This window comes from Sus scrofa, chromosome X (assembly GCF_054392235.1).
Source record: "Sus scrofa isolate SSC_HxYL_T2T_F1_AM1 chromosome X, Sscrofa_HxYL_maternal_Yorkshire_Landrace_v2.0, whole genome shotgun sequence".
Taxonomy (NCBI): domain Eukaryota; kingdom Metazoa; phylum Chordata; class Mammalia; order Artiodactyla; family Suidae; genus Sus; species Sus scrofa.
The window spans coordinates 101,639,728-101,658,324 of NC_139401.1; the positions used below are offsets into that span (position 1 = coordinate 101,639,728).

Genomic DNA, 18,597 nt, shown 5'->3' on the forward strand with positions numbered 1-18,597 from the left:
AAACATGATGATCCACAACCTATGGGACACAGAAAAAGCAGTACTAAGAGAGAAGTTTATAATGATACAAGTTTACCTCAGGAAATAAGAAAAATCTCAAATAAACAACATAATCTTATGCCTAAAGCATCCAGAGAAAGAACAAACAAAAGCCAAAGGTGGTAGAAGGAAAAAAAAACATAAAGATCAGAGCAGATATAAATGAAATAGAGACTAAAAAAATTGAAAAGATCAATGAAACTAAAAGCTGGTTCTTTGAAAAGATAAACAAAATTGACAAGCTTTTAGCCAGACTCATCAAGGAAATGAGGGAGAAGGCCTAAATTAATAAAATCAAAAACATAAAAGGAGAAGTTACAATTGATACCACAGAAATAGAAAGGATAATAAGAGACTACTCTGAGCAACTACTGGCCAATAAAATGGATAACCCAGAAGAAATGGACAAGAATGAACCATGAAGAAACACAAAATATGAACAGACCAATTACCAGTATTGAAACTGAATCAGTAATTTTAAAACTCCCAATAAGTGGAGTTTTCTTGCGGCACAGCAGGTTAAGGATCTAATTAAGGATCTAATGTTGTTACTAAAGTGGCTTGGGAACTTCCATATGATGCAGGCACAGCCAAAACAAAAAACAAAAAACCTCCCAACAAGCAAATGTCCAGGACCAGATGGCTTCACAGGCAAATTCTACCAAATATTTAGAGAAGTGTTGACATATGTTTTTTTGAAACTATTATAAAAATTTGCAGAGGAAGGAATACCTCCAAACTCATTCTATAAGGCTCTCAACACCTAGATCAGACAATCACAGAAAATTATAGGCCACTATCACTAATGAACATAGATGTAAAAATCCTCAACAAAATACTAGCAAATTGAGTCCAGTCATATATTAAAAGGATTATACATCATGACCAAGTGGGATTTATCCTGGGGATGCAAGGATTTTTCAATATCTGCAAATAAATCAGTGTGCTATACCACATTAACAAATTAAAGAATAAAAACCACATGATCACCTCAATAGATGCAGAAAAAGTGTTTGATAAATTAAACATCAATTCTTTTTTTTTTTTTTTTGTCTTTTTTGGGGCTGCTCCCATGGCATATGGAGGTTACCAGGCTAGGGGTTGAATCAGAGCTGTAACTGCTGGCCTATACCAGAGCCACAGCAACGTAGGATCCAAGCCACGTCTGCAACCTACACCACAGCTCACGGCAATGCCGGATCCTCAACCCAACTGAGCAAGGCCAGGGATTGAACCCACAACCTCATGGTTCCTAGTTGGATTCATTAACCACTGAGCCATGACGGGAACTCCTCAACATCTATTCTTGATAAAAAAAAAAAAAAAAAAAAAAAAAAAAAACCTCTCCAGAATGTGAGCATAGAGGGAACCTACCTCAACATAATAAAGGCCATATATGACAAATCCACAGCTAACATCATACTCAATGGTGTAAAGCTGAAAGCATTTCCTCAAAGATCAGGAATGCCCACTTTCACCATTTTGACTCAACATATTATTGGAAGTCCTAGCCAAAGCAATCAAAGAAGAAAAAGAAATAAAAAGAATCCAAATTGGAAAAGAAAAAGTAAAACTGTCACTGTTTGAAGATGACATGATGCTATACATAGGAAATCCTAAAGATGCTACCAGAAATCCACTAGACTTCATTGGCGAATTTTGTAATGTTGCAGGATACAAATTAATACACAGAAATCGGTTGCATTTCTATACACTAACAACGAAATAGCAGGAAGAGAAATTAAGGAAACAATTCCATTTACCATCACATCAAAAAGAATAAAATTCCTAGGAATAAATCTACCTAAGGAGGTAAAAGACATGTATCCTGAAAAGTATAAGATGCTGATGAAGGAAGTTGAAGACAACACAAACAGATGGAAAGATATACCATGTTCTTGGATTGGATGAATAAATACTGTTAAAATGACCATACTTCTCAAGGCAATCTACAGATTGATTGCAATCTCTGTCAAATTACTAATGGCATTTTTCACAGAACTAGAAATAACTTTTAAAAAATTTGTATGGAAACACAAAAGACCTCAAATAGCCAATGCAATTTTGAGAAAAAAGAACAGAGCTGGAGAAATCAGGCTCCCTTACTTGAGACTATACTACAAAGACACAGTCATCAAAACAGTATGATACTGGCACAAAAACACACATACAGATCAATGGAACAGGATAGAAAGCCCAGAAATAAGCCCATGCTCTTATGGGCAATTAATCTGCAACAAAGGAGGCAAGAATATAATAATGGAGAAAAGGCAGTCTCTTCAATAAGCAGTGCTAGGAAAACTGTACAGCTACATGTAGAATGAAATTAGAATGTTTTCTGACACCATATACAAAAATAAACTCAAATGGATTAAAGACCTAGGTATAAGACCAGATGATATAAAACTCATAGAGGAAAACAGAGGGAGAACACTCTTTGTAAATCACAGCAATACTTTTTTTGTATCTATCTCCTAAAGTGATGGAAATAAAAACAAAAATAAACAAATGTGGTCTGATTAAACTTAGAAGCTTTTGCATAGCAAAGGAAATGATAAACAAAAGAAAAGACGACCTATGTAATGGGAAAAAAAACCTTTGCAAATGATGCAACCAACAAGGGATTAATTTCCAAAATATACTAACAGCTCATATAGCTCAATATCAAAAAAAAAGGAACAGTACAATAAAAAAAATGGGCAGAAGACCTAAATAGACTTTTCTTCAAAGAAGACATACAGATGGCAAACAAGCATGGAAAGATGCTCAGCATCACTAATTATTAGAGAAATGCAAATCAAAACTACAATGAGGTATCACCTCACATCAGTCAGAATGGCCATAATGAGAAATTTTACAAATAATAAATGCTAGAGAGGGTGTGGAGAAAAAGGAACCCTCCTACACATCATTACAACCACTATGGAGAACAGTGTGGAGGTTCCTTTAAAAAATAAAAATAGAGTTTCCATATGATCCAGCAATCCCACTCCTGGGCATACATTTGGAGAAAACTATAATTGAAAAGGATACATACACCCTAATGTTCACAGCAGAACTATTACAATAGCCAAGACATGGAAGCAAACTAAATGTCCACTGAAGAGAAATGGATAAAGAAGATGTGATTTATATATACAATGAAATAGTACTCAGCCATTAAAAAGAATAAAATAATGTCATTTGCAGCACCATGGATGGACCTAGAGATTATCAGGCTATGTGAAGTAAGTCAGAGAAAGACAAATATTATATCATATCATTTATATGTAGAATCTAAAAGATGATACAAAAGAACTTATTTACAAACAGAAATAGACTCACAGATGTAGAAAACAAACTTATGCTTACCTAAGGGGAAGGAGGGGAGGGATGAATTAGGAGTTTGAGATTAACATATACATACTACTATATATAAAATAGATAACCAACAAGGACCTACTGTATAGCACAGGGAACTGTACTGAATATCTTGTAACAACCTATAATGGAAAAGAATCTGAAAAAAGGATATATATAAATGTGTATTATGTGTAACTGAATCACTTTGCTGTACACCTGAGCCAAACAGCATTGTAAATCAATGACACTTCAATTTTTAAAACAGTACACTACAGAGTATTTTCCACACTGTTATTTTCTAAAGATCTATTTTAGGAAACTTAAGTAAATAAGACTATATTTCATATAATACCACAGCTGACACCTTATTTGTTCCAATTATTGTCAACATCCAGGAAACATATTTTAGAAAGACACACTAGTTTCGGTTAAACTATAAAATAGAATTTTAAAAAGAAAATTCAATACTTTAGGGGAAGAAAACAACTTTCTTGAATCTGTCATATAAACATATTTAGAAGAAACATACTGAATGAAAGAACTTATCACAGTTGTGATACTTTTATAAGCATAAATAAAATTACTCATTCTTGCCTTGTGTATTTTTTTTAAATACTGTATTTACTGTGGCATTTTATCTTATCTAAAACAAATACATTGATGTAATAAGTTCTACTGTCACACAAAATATCCAAAACGGAGTGACTTACTCAAATTGCAAATCTGATCATGTGTTCCTCTGCTTAAAAGCCTTCAGTGGCTTCTATCCCTACAGAATAACATCCAAACTCTTTAATGTAGTTTACAAGGTTATTCCTTGACTTCTTCTCGGCTTCATCTTCTGCCATATTTATCCTGTACTTTTTCTTGTGAGGCAGTTTCCCAACCACAGCACTACTGACATTTTGGGTCTGATAATTTTTTATTGTTGTTCTGTGCATTGTAGGATGTTTTGCAGCACCCCAGTCCTCTACTGTTAGTAGTACCTCACTCCCATTTGTGACAATCAACAATGTCTCTAGGTATTTCCAAATGCCCCCTTGGGGGGCAAAATTGCCATGGATAAAGATCACTGAGCTAATAATACAAACCTTCTGTGGATCTCTACACCCTAGCTTTTTTTTTTTTTCCCTCAGGAGCTAACGTCATAAGACCTGGAGAGGGTAGAGTCTGTGGTATTAAGAATAAAAGTATTCTGAATCTTGGAAAAATAGATGGACTGGGGTTCTGGAAATCCCTTTATATATACCTTTTTAAAGTTAAGAAACTGGTGGTTTGGGAGGAGCCTATAACTCTTTGTACTGGAAGTTCCTTCCTTTTATTTTTTTAATTTATTTAATTTATTTATTTATTTTGTCTTTTTGCCATTTTCTTGGGCTGCTTCTGTGGCATATGGAGGTTCCCAGGCTAGGGGTTGAATCGGAGCTGTAGCCACCGGCCTACGCCAGAGCCACAGCAACGCGGGATCCGAGCCGCGCCTGCAACCTACACCACAGCTCATGGCAACACCAGATCCTTAACCCACTGAGCAAGGGCAGGGATCGAACCCGCAACCTCATGGTTCCTAGTCGGATTCGTTAACCACTGAACCACGACGGGAACTCCCAAGTTCCTTCTTTTGAGAAAGAATCTTTGACTCTGGAGAGTTAGAAGGGCCAGGGTAGAACTAATATAAAAAGATGAGGGGAATGGATTCTTTTCATTTGCTTTAGCTTTACGAAAAGTTGTTAAAAGGACCTTCATGTTTCCTTTTAGCATATCATTTAGGTAAGAACTCTGGGCTAAATCTCTCCAAAGAAAAAAGAGTATGAATTTGTTTGTTTGGAGCATACTTTTGGGTACATGCTTTAGGAATATGAATTTGGTGGTTACGAGACAGGAGAAACCCCAGCACCCAACAATTCTAGTACTAGGTATATACTCAAGAGAAATAAAAATACATGTTCACACAAAAACCTATATACATATGTTCATTATTAATAATAGCCAAAAGGTGAAAACAATTCAAACACTCAACAACCAATGAATGGATAAATAAAATGTGATACATGCATATGATGGAATACTATCATCTATAAAAAGGAATGAAGTCCAAATACATACCACAACATAGATAAGCCTTGAAACATTATGCAAAGTGAAAGAAACCAGTTGCAAAAGACCAAATATTGTATGATTCATTTACATAGAATGTCCAGAAAAGGCAAATCTACAGATACAGAGAGTAGCATAGTGGTTGCTTAGGGCAAGGGGAAATGGGGGATAGGGGAGTGACAGATAAAAGGTATAAGGTCTCTTTTTGAGGTGATAAAATGTTTAAAAATTGGCTATGGTATACCTATGGATATACTAAAAAATTATTGAACTGTATACTTTGAATGGGTGAAATATATTGTATGTGGATTATATCTCAAGTTTTACGAAAAAAAAGTAATGCAAGCAATTATTGGCATCCCCCTACTCCTATGCCCCAATCATGCTTAACACCACCGTGAAGGAATAGGACACAGAACAAGCAAGTTTGAATGGGTCTGGAGTGAGACCTTCAAGAGCCTAGAGCATGGGGGACACTTCCATGGAACGATAGGTCCTTTTGACTTCTCTTAAGTCCTCTTGTTTTTTTCTACTTAATAAGGCTTAGCCAATCTCACTGTTGTAGACTTGGATTGAGATACTATTCCAGAGCATCTATATAGGAGAAATTTCTGTGCTGTTAGTTCACATCACAGTTCTTGGAAGTTCTAAAAAACTGCAGAGAATTTGGCTGTTAACTTTTGATTCCAGAGTACCAGCTGGATATGAGGATATAGGTCACTGCTATTTCTGTCAGCTTAAATTCAAATTTTTAAAAAACTTGTCATCTTTTCAACAAATGGTGCTGGAAAAATTGGATACACATTTGCAGAAATAAAGAAACAAACAATCAAACTTGACCCTTACCTCACACCATACACAAAAATTAATAAACTGGAGTTCACCACAATGAAAAAAATTTTTGCTCTTGAAAAATTAAGACAGCCATTAAAAAGATGAAAACAAATACTACAGACTGGGAGAAAATATTTGCAAATTACATAAGTGATAAAGAACTTGTATCTAAAATATATAAAGATTCAATAAGGAGACATTAATAATAAGGAGGACATTCAATAATAAGGAGGCAATTCAGTTTTTTAAATGGCAAAAATCTAAATAGACATTTTAACAAAGAAGATATACAAATGCCCAATAAGCATGTGAAAATATATTTGACATCATTAGTTCTAGGGAAATGCACATCAAAAAAAAAAAAACAAAAAAACACAATAGGGAGTTCCTATCATAGTGCGGTGGAAATTAATCTGACTAGTATCCATGAGGTTTCGGGTTTGGTCCCTGGCCTTGCTCAGTGGGTCGGGGATCTGGCAATGCCATAAGCTGTGGTGTAGGTTGCAGATGTGGCTCAGACCCCATGTTTCTGTGGTTATGGTGTAGCCCAGCAGCTGCAGCTGCAATTTGACCCTTAGCTTGGGAACTTCCATATGCCACAGGTGCAGCCCTAAAAAGACAGAAAAAAAAAGAAAGCCCACAATGGGATACCACTGTATACCCACCAGGATGACTCTAATCAAAAGATAAACAATAACAAGTATTGACAAGATGTGAAGAAACTAGAATCCTCAAACATTGCTATTTGGAATGTAAAAATGGTGCAACCACTTTAGAAAACCATCTGGCGATTTCTTCAAATTTTAAGTATGCACATACTATACAATCCAGAAATATTACTACTAGGTACCCAAGATAAATGAATATATATGTTCACATAAAAATCTGAACATGAATATTCATAGCAGCTTTAGTCATAATAGCCAAAAGATGGGAACAACACAAATGTCCATCAAATGATGAATAAATAAAATGTGGTATATCCATACAATGTAATATTATTCAGCCATGAAGAGAAATGAAGCAGTTGTATGTTACAACATGATGAACCCTGAAAACATGCTGAGTAAAGAAGCCAGCTACAATGAATCTCATATGGCATGATTTCATCATATTAAGTCCAGAATGGGCAAATTGGTCAAGACAGAAAGTAGATAAGTGATTGCCTTAGATAAGCGATGGGAGAGTTGGAGGATTGGAGCATGATGTCCAAAGGGTGTAGGGTTTCTTTCCATGATGATGAAAAATTTTCTAAAACTGATCATGGTGATAGATGCATAACTCTGTGAAAATACTAAATATCTTTGGATTGTACACGTAAAATGGATGAATTGTATGGTAAGGGGGTTATAGCTCAATAAAGCTATCTTTAAAACTGTATTGGAGACAATGCTTTTTCCTCCACTTTGAGGGAATAACAATAATAGGAAAGATAAAAATAAAGAACTAATAACAAGAGACCAGTTATTTCAATGCTTGCTAATGGAACAGCCTGCATCCCTGGATCTCTCCCCACTTGATGATCCTCTTCAGTTTACTCAAGACATCACTCTGATGCTAACCTCTCCTATTGGCAATGATCCTTCCCAGGACTGAAAATAGCATCACTGTGGTGAAGACACTTTAAAAATGGCACTGTCAAATGCTTGAGACAATTAGCAGGCTGGCTTTTATCTTGCTTTGTTTTGTGATTCCTCCATCTTCTGCTCCTCGTATCATCCACAATTGGAAAGAAAAGGATGTCAAATCAAAATTGCAAGTTCGAAAATATTCTTTGGTCATTCTATCATAGGTGTCAAGAAAAATCTGAATATAAGAACTATGCAACTACCTTTAGGGACCATCCTAGGAAACAATGTATCCACCAAGGTGAGTACTATATCAGGTTGGAGATCCTAGGAGCATAGAGAGGTGGGGGGGATTGAGAAGAACAGCAGCTTGGCAAAAAATATCTAAACAGAAGCAACACTGTGAGATAAGTACCCTGTTATCGTGGAGCTAGAAGTCCTTTTAAAGGTCATGTATCTCAAACTAAGGCCCAAAGAAGAGACATGATTGGCCCCATAATACATAGCTAGTGGAGAATGGAGTGAAAACTAGAACTCAGGTCTTTGAACCTCAGTTTAGGGTTCTTTCCATATGCTGAATGTTGGATATCGACAGACTAGTCAGTGTGGGAGACTGGAATACTATGCCAAAGCTTTTGATTGAAATGATCAAGCCTCAGCTCTATCACTGCTCAAAACCAAGACCATCTCATCAACAATAAAACTCTAAGATGATTAATTATCAAAGAAATAACCAATTACCAGATTACACTTGGTCTTTTCTTTCCAGAAGAACTGTATATTTGATGTTTGACCACTTCCATCATAAGCCTTCCTTTAAAGTACAAAATCTACCTCAATGTGAGACATCTTGAAGTATATACTATATATGTCATGGTGGTTTGCAAGTTATCTCCTTTTGAAGAGCCCCGCCTGGTTTCCTTTCTTTGCTATTTTCAACTTCATGTTCAAGCCAATCCATTTCAAAGCCTGTCTCCAGGAATCAAATCTGTGGAAGGGTGGGGAGGGGGAACTTTTGATAATACAAGCATTACCTTTCCAGACTTGGTTTTCTCAAGTGAAGGTCAATGATAAATGACCTTTGGGGGCATAATTTATGTCCATGTGGCCTTTTCTGTTGAGCCAACACTGACTGACAGGACATAGCACTAGGAGGAGAGAGAGAGGTTGGCTTTGGGAGACCTGGAGGCCAAGGAGTATAAGTAAGACCAGATGTGGCTGGAAGGAGCAGAGGTGGGAAGTGGGCATGGAGAAAAAATGGCTACACAAGTAAAATAAAGAGACATCCACCTTGGGAAATGCACTCAATATTTCCAAGGTTAAATCCAACTTGTCTTCCTGCGTTTCTTGTAATTACCGCTGTGCTTGTAGCACCCAGTTATGTAGCATAGCAAGATGGAAGGGGCAGGTCTTTCTTGGAATATTTAGTAGTAGTTCAAACACCCTTTGTGCTCTTATTTCCCTATTCCAACCTCTTATGGTTCAAAACATTTCTTACAATTCCTGTTCTAGCTTCTAAGGCTAAGGGCAATCTTGGAATTAGCTTAAACCTCTTTTCTATTATTCTGAGACCTAAAGTTCCATGTTCAAGTAGTTGGTACTAGGAAGATACAAACAGAAATACAAAATAAATTCATCTAATTGAAAACTGACCTAACAAAGCTAACACAAATAGTAAAGGCTATACTTATCCCTTAGGCGTAGATCTTGAGGCAATAGTGAATCTTTGCACAGAACCTGGATGTGGACAAAACTGAGACTAGGGATGCCAATACACATAGCATGAAAATGGAGTTCCCCAGTGACCTAATGGCTAAGGATCTGGCATTGTGATTGCTGTGGCTCAGGTCACTGCTGTGGCACAGATTTGATCCCTGGCCTGGGAACTTCCGCATGCCGTGGGCATGGCCAAAAAGTGGATGATATGAGGACCAGCTGCACCCCTGTATAAGATGCCAAAAAGCTGAAAGTCTATTATTAAACCTCTGCACCTCTAATTGAAGCACCATGCCCTGTGCTTTACAGAAATGAATTTAAGGCTAGAACATGTACCTAGTGAGCCACTATGACAAAGTGAACCAGAATTTTGGGTTCCAGTTTTTATGCATCCATGACTTTTAAGCAGAAAGGTCAATGTGTGGCTTGATTACAGAAATTAATAGTTGGATAATTTTTTCAACACACTGCAACTGTTTCAGCTGCCAAGGAATCCAAAGAACACCCTCACCTGAGAGTGAACTAAAATGCATCATCATTCAACCCTTCGTTGTGTTTTCCCTGATCTCCTACAATTCCATTACAGCCCATGGGAGTAGCCAGTGCCCTACCAAGTATTCCTTATCCCATTAGCAGTTTCTTACTGAGGTGAGGAATAAATTGGGACCTCATCCTACTAGTGATGGCTAGCTTCCCTGTCTACACAGAACGACAAATATCTCAGAGGAAACCGGTCTTCTATACCAGCAAAACATAAGCCCTAAAAAGATCAAAGGCTCCAGAAGCACATCCAAACAAAATAAAAACAGAAAGAGATGAGAGCCACGTCCACAGATTGCTTGTCAATCAGCATAAGCCAATCAGTCATCAAATGGTACACATGAGAACAGAAGCAACAATAAATCTGGTACAATCAACTTGGCTGTTTTAACTGATCATTATTTAAACAGAGTGGGAGAAAACAACTTGATCTGGTCTACTGGGGATCCAGTTAGAGCAAGACTGAAACCAAGTGATGGCCTTGACTTCATGTTTAAAATGTTCCATAACAAATAGCCTTGACCATACTTTGTCCTTTCTGCATGGTGCCACATTTAGCCAAAGACAGGCATGGGATCTCATCCAAGCAAGTCCAAGATATTGCAACACATGTGCCTTCAGCATGCACAGAGGAAGATCATATTCCCAAGCAATAAGAATACCCACCAGTAATCAAAGTGACTGACAGGTGTTAACATTAGGGCTGTCATCACTAGCATTGGGAAATGGGCTGGGCTCCAAAATGTTGAGTTTGGCACCAACTTTCAGTATACTCAGGACCTATTTTATAATTGGTAGGTTTTGTTACTGCACCCCCAAATTTTGTTATTTAATGTCTTTACTATAACCTTTGTTATTTAATGTCTTTACTATAACCACACAACAATGTTTGATTTGTGGATTACTCCATGCATACCAATCTTACCAGTGAGGTTAGAGTAGTTAGTCCTAATCATTCAGCAGGCAAACAGCATTTTCTAGTGTGTTCCCAAGAGGGTGTGTGTGTGTATGTGTGTGTGTACTTGTGTATTCCATATAATGTGTTTCTGGTTAAATAAGATTGAGAAATTATATATTAAAAGAGCTTCCTTTCTGCAGGACTTCTCAGAACATTTAATGTGCCGGTGAGCAATGTGAAACTCTAAGAAAGGTATATAATTTGACCCCAAAACCCTATTATGAGGAGCTTCTGGAAGTGGGGAGACAAGGACAGTTCTTAGCATATACCTTGGGAAAAAATTGTTTTAAATCTGCCCTCAATGACTTCCAAATAAGTAATAGATAGGAGCTGCCCGATGGAATATTCATGCCTTTGGAGGTCCCCTATCTCTTCTGATAGACCTAAAGGGCATCGAAAGCAGGGGGCTTCTCAAAGTATCTCAGAACATCTACCTAAGCCATGTGAGAATCCCCTTATGTCAGTCTACTCAATCAATAAACATTTATAGAACATCCACAATGTATTAGGAACTAAGCATTAAAAAAAAAAAAAGGTTAAGATTACTTTAACTGGAGTTCCCATTGTGGCTCAGTGGTTAACGAATCCGGCTAGGAACCATGAGGTTGTGGGTTCCATTCCTGGCCTCTCTTAGTGGGTTAAGGATTCGGCGTTGCTGTGAGCTGTGGTGTAGGTTGCAGACATGGCTCGGATCCTGCATTGCTGTGGCTGTGGTGTAGGCCAGTGGCTACAGCTCCAATTCAACCCCTAGCCTGGGAACCTCCATATGCCGCAGGTGCGGCCCTAGAAAAGACAAAAAAAGACAAACAAAAAAAACCCACAAACAAACAAAAGAAAACCTATTTAAAAAAAAATTACTTTAACCTGGCACGGTGAAGACAAAGAAGTTTTTGGAAATAACATGATATTTGAACCAGGCCTTAAAAGATGACCCTCCCTGGGGTCAGAGCAAGGAGAGAGAGACATTTTAAAGGGAAGAAACAGTTTGTACAGAGGTGCTGATGCCTGCCAAGGCACTGTCCTGCTCCCTCGCATATTCCTCCTTGAGTTTCTGTATATGCACCATACCATACACTAACATTTTGTAATGTGTTCCCCAAAGACATGAGAACCAATGTTTGAAGGAGTTGGAAAGCTTGCTGTAGTGTGAAAACCCACCCATCACTGACCTGGAGCCTGCTTACCTAAGAGGTGGAGATGTCCCTTTTTTATTAAGAGCAATCACAGAATGCCGAGGTATGGTATATCCCCACAAAATATTGGAAATTCATGACAAGAATGATGAAGGTAATGTAGGGGGAGGAGTGCTAACATGCGTTAATAAATACGTAAATTATCTGGACATTTATATATTTTATCTCATTTAACAGTGAATTGCATGCATACATATTTACATTTTGTGTTTTGATTTACAGAGTGTTTTCATATCAATTATTCCATTTGCTTTTCATGAGAATCCCATGACCATGAGTAGGGCAGGTGTGATTAGCCCCTTTGCACAGAGGAGAACTGTGAGCCTCAGGATAGTTAAATGATTAGCCTAAGGTCACATAGTAAGTTGCAATATTCAGATTAGAAACTAGGTCTGAATCCCAGGCTTATGTCCTTGATTTGTACTTGTTCTGTATTTCTTCAAGAGGCTGAAGGTACAAGGAAACAGAATTATGCCCAATGTAAGAAAAATCTTTCTAACGATCACTGCTATTCAACAGATTAGGCTGTTCTATGAAACTGAAGTGGTTGTAGAGTATATCCTTGCCATATGTGAGACATTAAATGTCATGGCTTCTAAGGTCACCCTCAACTCTAAGATCCACTGATTGTAAAATTCCTTGGTCCTACATCTCTAAGGTGAGGTTTCTGATGATTAATGCTGTTTCCAGACAGCTTCTGTTCATTATATACTTGGTCCTCAGAAAAGACATATTCTTAGAGGAATGCTCGGGAGTTAGAACATTTTCCATCGCAGATAACCCCATTGCTTTGGTACAACAAACACAACTCACATACAACTAATACCTCCAGGTTTCTCTCCAATCACAAAATGATGGGTAACAGATAGAAGCCACACATTTATCCAAACTACCATGCATATGAGTTTGCATTTTCCCAGAAACTTAAAATCTTATTTTTAATTTTATTATTATTATTATTATTTTTTTTTTTTTGCCTTTTTCTAGGGCCGCACCTCTGGCTTATGGAGGTTCCTAGGCTAGGGGTCTAATCGGAGCTGTAGCCACCGGCCTACGCCAGAACCACAGCAATGTGAGATCCAAGCCGTGTCTGCGACCTACACCGCAGCTCACGGCAATGCCGGATCCTTAACCCACCGAGTGAGACCAGGGATCGAACCCGAAACCTCATGGTTCCTAGTTAGATTTGTTAACCACTGTGCCACAACAGGAACTCCAGAAACTTAAACTCTTATAGCACACAGTATACACAGAAATTATGGGAGGAGGCACAGTGCTGCATTTGAACACTCATCATTCTGATATAGTGAATCCATTTTTTTTTTTAGAATCTATATAGTCGTTAAAGCACCAAAGGTATTTTAAGAGGTAGAAAGTATGGACTGATAATATTCCGCACTTGTCTAGTCTGACGAGGGACCAGGATTCTCTTTAGAGCCAAAGGAACCAGCCACTGTTCCAATTCCCTTGGAACGTTTTTTTGTCATATATTTACAGCTCTCTATGCTCAAGAGAATGGTGCATCTGTCTGATGGAGACGCCTGGCTGCATTCTTTCCCAGATATTAATATAGGTGGCACTTTAGCAGCATAACCAATGACATGAAGAACCTGATTTGGAGAGGAACAGATGGCAGCATCTTTCCTGGGATAATTTTAGGATCCTGAAATAGTCCATTTCTCACACAAACCATCAGTGGAACCAAATTAAGACAGCTATGTCACATGGAAAAGGGAGAGAGAAAAAAAATGTGGTCTAGGGTGAGGCAAAGAGAATGAACCAGAAACCTCAGTGCTCCCCCCATCTATGACTCCTTTCATAGAAGATGAGGGTCACTTCAACCTCTTTTCACCAGAATGGATGCTGCATACCACTGTGAGAGTATCTAAGAAGAAATGAGGGGGCAAATCTCATTTCCAGTCACATACATTGAACAACCAAGGTTGCATCATGCAATAGCTAAATTCACATTCAAAAGAATGTATAGGATCTAAGTTCTAACACATCTTTTCTTAGCAGATAAGGAAGTTAATAAATGACCATTGTACTTAGTAAGTCAGAAGCAAATTGAATTTCAAAGCCTCAGATTCCTGGTCCATTACTTTGCTGAAAAGACCCTTCTTTCAAGTAAGACATAATATATCAGGAAGGGATGATGAGAAATGGAGGAAAAGTCTCCCAACCAGAAATGATGCCTGAGGTCATTTCTGATGGTCATCCAAGGATTGAGAACAAATGAGAAAACTAATTTGGGAAAAAAGCACCCACCTGTTTTCCATCCAGAGTGTACAGTTTTTTGACAACCCCGGTCTCTAGTTTGATGGCTTCAGTGATATCAGTAAGGACTTGCTCAAAAGAGTGGGCCGTCTTCTTATTCAGAAGCACACGCACAGCCTTCCGAGGCTTCACCCCACTGCGGATGATGGTCACCAGCTTGGGGCGCACAAAGTCCTTGTTCTCTCTGGCCTGGGCACTGTTGCTGCTAGCCAGGGACTGAGGAGCTTTCATATTGGCAGATGTCTTCACATTGACAGACCAGTTGGGATTGACATTCTTGGTGTACTCCACCTTTTTAAAGAAGTTGTCTGAGGAGCAAACATAGCTTTCCCCTAAGGGAAGAAATAAGAGATGATTAGTTTAATAGCAAGTATATGGGCTCTTCTAACCAGACGAATACACACTGACCTTGGAGTAGGACTTTTGGAGAAATGGTAATAATGGCTAACTTCAAGTGCATTCCTAATTAGGCTCTCTAACAACTTGGCTCATTCAATTCAAGGGCAAGTAATCAGCAAAATAGTCTTCATCATGATGGCGTTCTTAGCTGAAAAATCCTACAAAGCTAAGGTTCCCATGGACAATGAACATACCTAATCATAATCTAACAAGTGAGGTTCTCAACCTTGATGTGGTTTTATTGGAATTGAAACGTTTATATTAATTTCTAGGATGTGTGTTTATGTCTAGGAGCATTACTGGGAGTATTTTTAACATGCCTCTATTTCTTAATATTTCCATCCTATTTCTGGATTCATAGCCCCATTCCATCGTTATATTATGAACTGAGGCAAATTTTCAAAATGAACATATTTTAATCCCAAGCTAAAGTGACCAAAGTAACCTTGCCTATTGGGCATACAGTCTATACTTGCCAAGAAGGCAGATTGTACTTTGCACAGAGTATATGGCTAAGCAGTGGAATACTGAAATGTGAAGTGTGTGTGTGTGTGTGTGTGTGTGTGCGCGCGTGTGTGGAGGGGTGAATACACGTATGTGTATATAATTTTGTCTTCTACTGCTCACCCCCATACCCAGGTGGAAAAACTGTCTAAATAACAAGCTGTATACACACACACACACACACACACACATACGCACACACACACACAATTCCGCGGGTTTGCAAGTCTAGCTCTTGCTTGAGACATGCTCTCCCCTATTTCCACCACCCACCCCTCACCTTTCCATTTTCTTGAATGCTACACACTAGCTCGGTGTATTCAGGGCCGTCTTCACCAGTGCTCACCCTTGGCTGCCATAAGTAATGAGGTGGAGATGTGAGAATACATCATACAGTCTGATTTATGGATTGGAGGGATCTAGTGTAATTTTCACATTTACTATGGGCTAGAGGAAATGACTAATACAGCGGAAGGAAGAAACACAGGGGCCAGGGGCAAAAGGAGGGGATTAGACACCTGGGACTAGAAGCTGGAGAAAAGAGGAAAAGAGGTAGGCTCAGTCTGGGGGAGAGACTATTGGAAAAGGTTGAATTTGTTGAGGAAAACACATTAGCCTCAAGGTATACAAAGTTCATCCAGAGGTCAAGCTGCAGAAAACCAGAGTGATTTAATCAGGCTTAACTCATCAGTAATAATGCTAAATAAATAAATAAATCAACCCTAGCCAGTGCAAAGAAAGCATTAAACACAATTATAATCTGATGGCTCTACTTCCTTTGGTCTCAGCAGGACAACGGCGCAGAGACATTCAGGGGCGCTCGGCTGATAATTCACTCCCTCTGCAAATATTGATTGCTTGGCTGTAGCACCAAATCCTTTAAGTCATGTTAATTAATAAATTTCTCTGTTAGCACTGAGAGAAGATTCAGTAGGATTCTCTAGGGCACCTTTGAGGGCATTTATATGTGTGGCGGGGGAAGGTAAGTGGTTATACAAGGTATGCAAAGTGGCTTCCAACACTGTTCTGGAAGCTGCTAGTGTTGTGTCTTGACAAGAGGCCCAAGGGATGGTTTGTAGGTGAGCACAGGCACCCTCTTGCACTTGGTGCACACGCACACACACACACACACACACACACACACACACACACAGCCAGGATGGGGCGCTCTAAGACCTCGGTCAAAAGAAACCCTCATTTCTCCGGTTCCCGCTGGCTAATCCAATCCAACCCAAGTGATTAGAGGGTGTGGTCTTTAATTTGTGACTTAAAGGGTGAAAGGGTCCTTTCAATTCCCCCATGTATGCACAGTCAATATTCCTCAAACCCTAGAAAAGGCCTCTTGCCTTAGCACTCTACCAGATGCACGGGCACCTTCCAAGAGGTCACTGCCTTTGAGTCAGATGTTTTCCATCACTTGTCATGTACTTTAAAACTCTGTCAGACAACTGGTGGTGTGCAAATGTATGAGGCTATATATTTATGATTTCACTCATCTACAGTCTCCTCAGGAGAGTCAGCTGTGTAGCCCTATTAGGACTCCGGACTTTTTTTTTGCTCCCATCTCTTAAACCTCTTAAGCCTCTGAACTATGAGTATGATTAAACACCTCATGAAAATGAACATGATGGCAGACGGCTATGGTATCATATGGCACCCAAGAACTTTTCAGAAGGCCCAGCTCTCAGCCAAATCTATGTTGAACACTTTCCAACAGTACATTTTAGTCTCTCCACTCTCTTTCCTTTTTGGCCCCAACATGGAGTAATGGAAAAAGAGCAGCTGAGGTGATGTCAGTCAGAATGGGGTTCCCCAATATTTCCTCGTTGTATGCCCTGGGGCAAACTTCCCTGGGCTTCAGTTATTTGTCTGCAAAGTGGGAATGATGATAACGATAGCTACCTTACAAGGTTGTTGTGAGGCTCCAAGCAGGTGATATATGATATACGGGGTTGAGTCCAGAGCCTGGCTCATAGTAAACACTTGATATATGTAGATATTGTTATTGTTAAGGCCCTAATCTGGAGGAACAGACAGAGAACCAGAAGTAACGAGCAAAGAGGGAAATGAGGAAGAAAGGGTTGAGAGAAAGGAGATGAAAAAGGAGGAGGAGAAGCTGAGGAAAAGAAAAGAAAAAAGAAGCAAGGACAGCCATCTTGGAACTGAGCTATAATTATTATATAATATGAGAGCTGCCCGGGACATACTGCTTCAAAATGAGTGTTTCCTGTTAGTTGAGAAGAAGCGTCCAGTTGCTTCAAATGTCAAATGTAGTAGCTTTATAGCTAACACCTAGCAAAGCCACATGCTGTGGCTGCTGATGCACACTGAGGGCAGGATATTTTTTTTAAGATAATTTTTTTTGTCTTTTTTTTTTTTTTGCCTTTTCTAGGGCCACACCTGCAGCATATGGAGGTTCCCAGGCTAGGGGTCTAATCCAGGCTGTAGCCACCAGCCTACACCAGAGCCACAGCAACGCAGGATCCGAGCTGTGTCTGCGACCTACACCAGAGCTCACGGCAATGCCGGATCCCTAACCCACTGAGGAAGGCCAGGGATCGAACCCACAACCTCATGGTTCCTAGTCGGATTCGTTAACCACTGAGCCATGACGGGAACTCCAAGACAAATTTTTTTTTTAAAGCAGTTCTAGGTTCACATGAAAACTAAGGGGGAGGTACAGAGATTTTCCATATGCCCTCTGCCCCTACAGTACAGAGCCTCCCATCTGCAACCTCCACCAACGGGCAGGATATTTATGGTGGGTGCGAGCTACACTTGGGGAGTCAGACCTGGATTCAAATCCCAACCAGGCATTTATGAGCTACGTGACCTCAGGCAAATCATTTCATCTCTGAGCCTCAGCTTTTCTGTCTAGAAACAGAAGGTATTGCACTAGGTGACAGCTAAGTCCCTTCAAGCCTAAAGGTCTATAGGAAGGAATGTTCTTCCTTTTCAATTCCAAACAGGCTCTAGTAGATAAAGTTGTTATGGTAACTACATGTTAAAGAAATAGGCGCCCACTATGGAGAACTCTCCACTTGTACTACTGTGGACAAATACGAGCCCATGGAAGCCGACCTCAGATGTGCTGCTTCTCTAGACCAAGGTTTCCTTATTCTGATGTTGCAAG

At 39.1% G+C, this 18,597-nt stretch overlaps 1 protein-coding gene across 35 annotated transcripts in view; it reads right to left on the bottom strand.

Annotated features, from left to right (window-relative positions):
• DCX (doublecortin) overlaps positions 1–18,597 on the bottom strand; it is a 327,175-nt gene that overhangs the window by 100,827 nt on the left and 207,751 nt on the right. For all 35 annotated transcript variants that reach the window (XR_014835536.1, XM_013986339.3, XM_013986337.3 and 32 more), the window contains one exon: positions 14,553–14,893. Coding sequence is in view for 34 of the 35 variants with exons in the window: in XM_013986339.3 (XP_013841793.1) it covers positions 14,553–14,893 (341 nt within the window). In the remaining variant the exon portion in view is untranslated. The remainder of the gene's footprint in view (positions 1–14,552; positions 14,894–18,597) is intronic.